This window comes from Morus notabilis, unplaced genomic scaffold, assembly GCF_000414095.1.
Source record: "Morus notabilis unplaced genomic scaffold, ASM41409v2 Scaffold337, whole genome shotgun sequence".
NCBI classification, from domain to species: Eukaryota; Viridiplantae; Streptophyta; class Magnoliopsida; order Rosales; family Moraceae; genus Morus; species Morus notabilis.
Window position 1 is genome coordinate 479,332 of NW_010359286.1, and position 9,367 is coordinate 488,698.

A 9,367-nucleotide genomic window follows, 5' to 3' on the forward strand; every position below is an offset into this window, starting at 1 on the left:
TTTTTTTTTCTCCCTCTCTCTCTCTTTTCCCAGAGCTTTATAGGAGTAGGAGGTTGGTTTTTTTTTTTTTAATTAAAAATGCAAATCTTCAAATTTTCAAGTCAACTACAAAAAATTAGTTAAAAAAACATACAAAAATACATTATTTTTTATACGAGGTACACACGAAAGATATCATGTTATTAAAATTATCCTCTTAATCCAATTTTCGTTCCAAAATCATGGCCTCTAATATGGTAATTATTATAAGAGAAATAAAATGAATCCGTTGACTTCCCAAACAGAGAACAAATATCTTAATCTTAAGAACACATCTAGACATTCTCTTTTTGGACTTCCTAGTGATCACGTGTTTATAAGCTTTGAGATTCAATCGCAGTATTCCTAGGATTGAAATGTTATTTATTTATTTATTTAATAAATCGACAGTTACTACTTGTAAACAATTTGATGCATCATAAATTCTTTCAAAAAAGAAAAGAAAAGAAAAAGGAAAGAAAAGAAAATTTACTTTATTGAAAGAGGGATTAGTAGATACTCATCGAAGGGAGATTTACTTTTTTTTTTCCTTTTTTTTTTTTTTTTTGGCTAGGATTTCAGTCATATTAAACAAATTTGACAATGAAATTAGCGGATTTCTTCTAAACATTATATTGATTTTTTGAAGCCTATTTTTTCATGTTTAACGAACTATTATTTTTAAAATAATAATGCTTTAAGTGTATGCCTCTTTTTCAACTTTCTCCTGAAACTTAAATCTAATCCCTTCTGTAGAAGTCTTTGTTTGCTGGACGCTTCAACTACTAAACCTTTGCAGACAAATAATGCCTTGCCTTTTTTTTCCCCTTAACTTTTTTATTTTTACTTAAAGACTTAAAATACTGATATCTCCTAAAAATATATTGATATAAAAAGGTCCTACTTTACTCTTTTTTGTTAATGTTATGGATAAATAGCAAAAATTATCATTTATTTCTTTCAACATCCAATTACTTTCCCCTAAATCAAAATTTTAAACTTTTTCCGAAATTGTACATCATTTGTTTTCTTGTCTGAACTCTTTTGTCAAAGCGTCCAAGAAAACAGATAAGGTAAACAATAACTAAAAATATACGTAGTTTATACGTTTATTGCAGTGTTATTTTGAATTATTTCATTTTTAGCTAGTTATGTACACTTACCAAATCCTGCCATTTAGCCCTCTATTTTATTTAAAAAAACAAAAAAAAATATGGTTTTTGTAATTTTCTTTTCGAGTAAACTAGGAGCAAAAAGAGCATGACCTAAATTAGAGTTTAGAAATGGATTTGGTTTTTTTTTTTTCCTTAATTAGTATCTTTCTTTGTACGTGCCAATAGAGAATAGTGGAACCAATATTCCGAACGAGTTATTGCTAAGTGTCCTTTTCTGATTTTGATTGAAAATTTTTTTAAAACATCAAAATATTTCTGACATATCATCTAAACAATTTCAAAAGCAACTTTTAAATTTAAAAAGTTAAAAACTGTTTTTGAAAAACTCTACTAAACATGCCCATAATTATCTCAACATTCAATGAGAGAATCAAGGGCAATAAAGAATTATAAGTGGAAATAGTACAATTCATATGTGATTCATTTTCTTTGGACGGTTCTTAGAAAATAGTAAAAACGGTAGAAAATGGTAATCTAAGCACAAATCAGGGAAATAGGAAATGCAAAAGTTTTTATTTATTTATTTATTTTTTTTACACTCATTTCTTCTTGGACTTTTCATTGGCGATACTAATGATGGGAAATTTTTATCCCAAAAATAATCACATCATTCTTGCCCAAAAAAAAAAATACATAAGGACACTCATATGGAATGTGTTGAACGTGATTTCAATGATTTGGGTGTAAATGCTCCTTATTTTAAGGTCATTGTAATTGAGTTTCCGTGGCTTAGCAAGAATTACTCCTATATGTTAGACAACAAACTTATTCATTTGAAAGAAGTTCCTTCACCAACTTTTTGATGGATTATTTCCCGAGTCATTCTGATAAATATATATATATATATATATCTGCTAAAAGAAATATATTAGTAATATTTTTATGCAATAAATGTGTCATAACTTTGATCTAATATGTTATGGTTAGGTTGCTATACAATGTCTTTTGGTTAAGATAAGGAAGTGTATTATTAATATTGTGTGATGTCTACTGTTGATACTCAATTTTGTACCAGGCCCGTTTAAGGGCTCAGGCTCAATAATCTCATTTCGTGGTCTAATTGAGCTCGTTTTATGGACTTAAGTCACGCTTGAGAAACTCATACGGTCGTATTTTAGTGGGCCATGTGTAATCAAATGGGCTCGTTTATCTCTTAATTGAGTATTAATTTAAATCTCACTTGTTTCAAATTAGGTTAAGAATATTTAGGTGATATTCCCAAAACACCTTTCTTTCATCTTTTTTGAAGCCCAAAAAACCTAAAATCCGTGTTCTAGAAGTTTTCTCACTAGCCAAGGTTTAAACTCATTGTTTTGACTCTAATAGTAACGCATTGTTTTGACTCTAATAGAGGTTCCATTCGTGCCAGATATGCCTGACTGAGGCTTCCTCTGTGCAAGCGTATCTCTAAAACTTCCTTCATTTGTGTCAAACACGCCTAACGGAGGATCCCTCCATGGCTGTCACGTCTCTTATAGATTTTTTTCGCGTCTAAATGTGTGTGCCTAAAAGAGACTCCCTATGTGTCAAGTATATCTTCCTCAAACTTAATTCATGTCGAACTTGCCTCTCAGAGGCTCCCTCCGAGAGAGCCCTTGCATGCTCCTCGAAAGCAACCTAGTGTCAGACCCCAAGACAAAGATTATTTAGTCATTTTCGCATAAACCATATATGACAAGGTCTAACACGAGATCAAAGCTCTAAAAGAGGAAGTCAACGGAGCATGAAGTTAAAGTCAAGCACTCTTGAGATTTTCATACTTGGGGAAGCTCGAAGTTAGCCCAAAATTCAGAACTTTGCCTCCAAGTCATTCTATTTTCGGGTCATCTCTTTGTCAACTTCGATAGTTAATTAGTAGTTTCTCTCTAAGAAGAGTTGCTTTTGCACAAGTTTCTGTCAGAGGGCTGTCGATCAGCCCTCAGAGCAACCGGTTTTAGCCTACACTTGAGCAATTTTCTTCAAGTTTCTCAAGTCTTTTGCGCTAAAGACTTGAAGTTCTTCAAGTTTGAGAGGGGTACCAAGTTGCTATGTGTTGATAGCCTTAGAAACTCCACAAAAACTCTCTTAGATCTTCTTTGATTGATCATATAGGAGTGTTTGAAGTTACCTTCCAACTTCTTCACGAAAGCACTAGAACCTTCATCCTTGAAGCAACTTGCACTCGCCTTCAGAGAAGTGCTTTGAGTCACTCCTTCATTCTCAAAGTAGCATGTGTCTGTCTTTAGAGTACCGCTTCATCGAAGCCTTATCCAGAATTATGAGCCACTCCTTCGCTCTCGAAGCAGCCCCCCTTTTATCATCAAATATTCGATCAATTAAAGTCTTATCTAACTTTACAAGTCGCACATTCGCTCTCAGAATAATTTGTGTTTGCCTTCGAAACTATGCTTTTACTATAGGCTCATCCAACCTCTGAGTCTTCTATTCCATCAACTATTTGATCACTTCTCTCACCATTTTTCATCTATGTGGTTCTTTATTTATTATTTTTTAACATCTTTTGCAAGGACATTTTGGATATTCGGCAACAAAGTGGGTTCTAAGATTTAATTGCCTTCTGTTCTATTCGAGCTTAACTGTTCCCACATCTTCGTCAGAGGTCGTACTATTATCCTCTACTTTGAATACCGCTAAGCAGTACTTCAGCCATATTGGATATGACTTCAACGAGTAGTAGAGTTACGTGTGTCAGCCCACACCACTTCAGCTGCGTTTGAGTAAGTAAGGATGTCTGTCATGGTTTGGATCATAATTTGTAATTCGTAAAATATTTTTTTTCATAAAAATTACACATAAACCGAAAATAATTTTAAATCATAATTTTAAACTCATGAATTAAACGTATACGATTCCCGAGCTACTGGATCCCACAGTTGGATTATATCTAATGAGATATACTAGTTTATAGGGATAATTATAAAGGTCGTACTATTATCCTCTACTTTGAATACCGCTAAGCAGTACTTCAGCCATGTTGGATATGACTTCAACGAGTAGTAGAGTTACGTGTGTCAGCCCACACCACTTCAACTGCGTTTGAGTAAGTAAGGATGTCTGTCATAGTTTGGATCATAATTTGTGATTCGCTACAATAGTTTCTCTCATAAAAAATACACATAAACCGAGTATGATTTTGAATCATAATTTTAAACTCATGAATCAAACGTATACGATTCCCGAGCTACTGGATCCCGACAGTTGGATTATATCTAATGAGATATACTAGTTTATAGGGATAATTATACTCATAGGAGTCCAAATGTATGTGCGAAACTTTTTCTACCATTGTACTCTTTGTACCGAGTGATATGACAAGTCAAGTGCCATTTCTTAAATTCATGAACTCTTTTATATAAAAAATCTTACCAATTAGAAATTAACAGTTCATTATTGGACACCTGGCTCCACTAAAGATATAGAATTCAAATCCTCGGCTTTAATTTCAAAAAAATATTAATAAGCAGTTCAAGAAATTTTAATGGATAACTTTGTATCACTACCCGTCAAATAATTTACAACGCCAGTAATTACAGTTATGGACCCATTTCAAATGTTGAGACTAAAGATTGAATTATCTAAATCAATAATACTTAAATTATTCGACAAAAAAGTAAATATTTAAATAAGTAGTGTTTTATGTCCTTTTTTTTTATAAGAAAAAAGGGAGAAACTTATTCATGTGAATATGAAGGGTTAACAATATACCTTTGAGCTTGACATTGACTGCACTGCCAAAAAGGTTTTAGTTTGGAAATAGACTGATTTCAAAGCCTTTATTTTCTAAATTGTTTTTCTATGCAAAATGAGAAAAAAGAAAAGATAAAGACGTTTCTGATTCTAATATTCTCTAAAACTCTTCTTTGAGTGTCAATTTGATTTTGAAGTGGATAGAGACCATCAAATATTGGGCTTTAGAATGTCCTCAAATGAACTCCTTCAAAAGGTCTTTATTTGGTGTAAAATAGATGTCGTTTGGGCTAAGAACTTAAGCCCTGGCCTGTAATATAACTAGAAAATAGAGAAAAAAAAATTGTTAAGAAGATCCTAATAATATTCCCTCCATATTCTTTCATTGTGTCTTTCTCTCTTTCACTCTTCTCTTGTAGTTGTCTATATAATATAGCTAGACCAAGAAGTTTTCTGTTATAAATATTTAGAAGCTTTTCTTTTCCATTCAGATGCTAAAATTATGGTTAGCAAAGCCCCTTTCGGGATTTGAGTCAGAGGTCATGCCAAAACAATGGGCCCGTTCGGTTCGCTAATTTGAGTTTTTAATTCGAGTTGAGATGTGATGTTGTGTGAGAGCTTTTTACTATAGCAAAAAAGTTAGATGTGACTGTTTCTGAGAGCTTTTTACTATAATAAAATTCGAATTAGCGAAAAGAACGGGAAAGCAAAAGAGACTGAAAAAAGAGACTCTGGAACGTTGCTTATAAGGTGAGTTAGTTACTAGCTGGAAAAAGGTTTTGCATAGTTCTTGTTCTTGAAACGTTTTTTTTTTTTGTGTGCATAATATCCATCTTGATATGATTTGCTTATATACAAGGAGGAAAGTTAATGGAATATTTGATTTTCAAGTCAGTTTTTCAGTCATACATTTTAGCCTTTTTTTGCGTTTATTATTATTATTCGAACTTGGACGGAAAGAGTTTCAAACTCTAACCTGATAATGAGTGTTGAATTATCTTTTAGGCTAAGTCAGCAATCACTATATTTTTTACTTTAAAATGGGGAATTCTATTAATATCGATGAATATAGTAGATTGGTTTTAGACCTCAATAATAGTAAATGGTTAAAATTACTTCGATGGTTTACTTAGAGAAAAAGAAAGGAAAAAATTTAACTGCAATGGTTAAAGTTTATTTCATTGAATGAATTTCAATTAGTTGTTATATTTGTTAAAGAATAAAATTGACTGAAACTACGAAGCCCCTTTTTATGGTTCCTGTTAAAGTATAAAATTATTGTTGACTCACCTCCTAATAGTTTAAGCTTTTGGGATGTATTAGTAAACTAATATGGTATCAGAGCGGAAGGTCCTGAGTTCAAACTCTCATAATTGCACTCTTTATCCTTATTTAAATTGTTATCATGTGCTGGGTTTTTAATATATCTCAGGCTTAAATATTCACATGTTGGGCTTTTCACTTAATTTACCCATACGATTGCCCATTGTCCAGCCCACACGTGAAGGGGAGTGTTAAAGTATAAAACTATTGTTGACCCACCTCCTAATAGCTTAAGAGTTTGGGATAGATTGGTAAACTAATACCAAAATTGTTAGCTTTTCATTATACTATTTTAGAGCGTTTAATTGTTCCATATTCTATCTCTGCAAAAGGTCCAACTATAGGTGTAACTAACTTTTGGTATATTTTGATTTCACATTCATATGCACAACCTTAAAGAGCAGTTTGACCTAGGTTTTGCAGAGGAAAAGAAATGCCAATATCTACTTTACGTAAATAAATGGAAAGGCTTTGTTGGTTGAGTTGGTTATGACATAAATTAGACCCCAAGGACAAACACATAAAATTATTTTCAACTAAAATATTTATAAAAAAAAAATCTGAAATAAATAATATCCAATCTTCATAATTTAAGAATGTGTAATGTTTTGTGACAAAGTTACAATATCTATGCGATACAAACCAATATATTTACAAATAACAAGATCAATACCTAAAAATCAATCCAATATGCACAAAAGAATCATCTTCTTGATCAACAAATCCTTCATGCTAAAATTCTTCTGAGAATCCATCTTTATGGACTATGATATAAAAAAATACCACAAGCTTTTCACATATTTTTAATACTTTCCTTCTTTTGCAAGCAAAGATCAGTTTCAGAAACCTTTCCATGCACTCAATACTTCATGGAAGATTTCCGCTATCAGCTCCCTATCCGCCGATAGCAAGAAGGCGTTGAAATCTTCGCGGATATCGAATATCTTGCCGAACTTCACAAGGTACCTCATGCAACTAGTCTTAAGTTTTGGCAAGTTATAGAGAGATGCATTTTGGAGCCTATCAAGCACATTTCTTGCGTCAATGTCTTCTAGAAGGCTATCGTGGCACGCTTCTTTTAGGTCCCCGATGTCATACTTATCCGCGGCACCAAGAAGGGCTAGCCTATGTGCTAAGAATTCTTCATGTTGGATGTTTCCATAGATGTAATGGAGAAAGGCTTGACATGACTCTATTGACATGTCACATATATTTATAGTGGACATTTCCTTCTCTTTGAGTTCATGCGAGAACATGCTGTGAAAAACCGGAGATCTCGCCGCGAGAATAGCGCGATGCGCACCAATGCTCCCGTTGGAAGCGTGGATTATGATGTCAGTGTGGATGCCTTCGGTCAACATTCGTCCCAACGATGTTAGAGCCGTCACATTTGATTGTTTCTGCGTGAACCCGTCAGCCCAAATGGAGCAAGGTTCGCCGCCCTAAAAATATTCGATCACAAAAAAAATTTTCATTTTTAAATTAGGCGAGAAGAATTGAAACCGAGCTATCAATTCTTCTAACTATTTTTCTATTCAGCTACTAAAAATCTATTTGATGATATACACTTGGGAAATTAAAAAGCATAGATGAAGGGAACTTACACAAGGAGATGCAATTTTTAAATCAAGAAATTCAACGTCAATAATGAATTTTCCAGTTAATGGGACGTCAATTGCCCAAATGAAATCGTCGTTGTTCTTGAGCTGTTTGTCTTTGATTTCTGCATGGTACAATGGAAAAAAAAAAAAAAAAAAGAGTTGATAAATTGTGATAGGGAAAAGGAAACTAAGTTGGGCATCCTTTAGACATTATTTGGTAAGAGGGAAAGAAAACATGACCCAGAATTAGATATATAATTCATATGGGAAAAAAAAGAAAGAAAAATTAGGGTCTTTCTCTTGTCATGTTTGGTGTGTAAATTCCCTCAGCTAATCGTCCCATCTTTAGAGAGGTCAAAACTGGGTCCTCTAGACATAATTTTGGAAACACTCATTTAATCTATTTATTTATTTAATCACTCTAAACAAACAATGCCTAATCTCTCTTGTCCTGGAACCCATCCATTATTTCTCCTACTTTTATCTTTCCTTCTACGTTTTTCCTATACCAAACACGGCCACAGATTTTCTTTTTCTTTTCTTTTCTTTTTTTTTTTTTAAAGGAAAACTAGAGTGTTTCGGTTACCTGGATGAGTGAAGGACTTCCGATCGCCGGCGGAACAGACGACTCGAACGATGAACGAGGCGATCGGCGGATTATCCCTAGTTAAATTTGATACCTCTGGATAAAGCTTAACAAACAACACCTTATTCTTCTCCACAGATAAATGCCTTCAATTTAGAGGAAAAAGAATTTGTCAAGGTTTTCTTCAACTCTAAAATATGAAGGATATAAAAATAGAGCAAAATCTGTTTCTTTTTTCTTGTCCTCAAATTTCTCATCTACTAAAACAAAGTTCAATTTCATCCTGGGTCAGATTCCTTTGTCCTGTTTTGAGTGTCCATTCACTACTAACAAACAGAGATAAGATGTATGGAAAATTGATTAAAAAAGAATTTGTCAAGGTTTTCTTCAACTCTAAAATATGAAGGATATAAAAATAGAGCAAAATCCGTTTCTTTTTTCTTGTCCTCAAATTTCTCATCTACTAAAACAAAGTTCAATTTCATCCTGGGTCAGATTCCTTTGTCCTGTTTTGAGTGTCCATTCACTACTAACAAACAGAGATAAGATGTATGGAAAATTGATTCAGAAAGTCTACTTTTTTTTTTTACTTACCAGTTCCACTTCCCAATCTTGAAAGGATCGGATTTTCGGTATGTGCAGGACGCCAAATTCTCGATCCTCCATTGAGCGAGTCGCGGCGTCGTGTCGACTTTGTAAGCGGAATCAGTCATCCTATCGGAAAAGAAAGATAAGGCCACGGTGATTTCATGGATGCAATCGAAGATACCTTCCAAGAAGAACTCTCCCGGCTTTCCCAGGTTGACAGATCCCGCAATTCCCACTCTTCATAAGCATATGGGGGCAAAACACTCTGTTTCTCCTCTGTTTTTTTTCACTCTGTTTTCCTCTGTTTTAAATCTGTTTCACTCAGTTTCTATATGCATAGCCACTTATGCCAGTGTTGAAAAGAAATTCAAAGAAAGGTTAAAAAATTG

General features: G+C 33.4%; 1 protein-coding gene across 1 annotated transcript; it reads right to left on the minus strand.

Annotated features, from left to right (window-relative positions):
• Positions 1-6,764: 6,764 nt before the first annotated feature.
• On the minus strand, positions 6,765-9,367 carry LOC21406494 (BTB/POZ domain-containing protein At1g55760). The gene is made up of 4 exons (XM_010094059.2): positions 8,985-9,367; positions 8,391-8,536; positions 7,808-7,926; positions 6,765-7,645 (listed from the first exon to the last, which is right to left on the minus strand). Exons 1-4 carry the CDS (start codon positions 9,101-9,103, stop codon positions 7,043-7,045), a joined length of 987 nt encoding a protein of 328 aa, XP_010092361.1. The 5' UTR covers positions 9,104-9,367; the 3' UTR covers positions 6,765-7,042.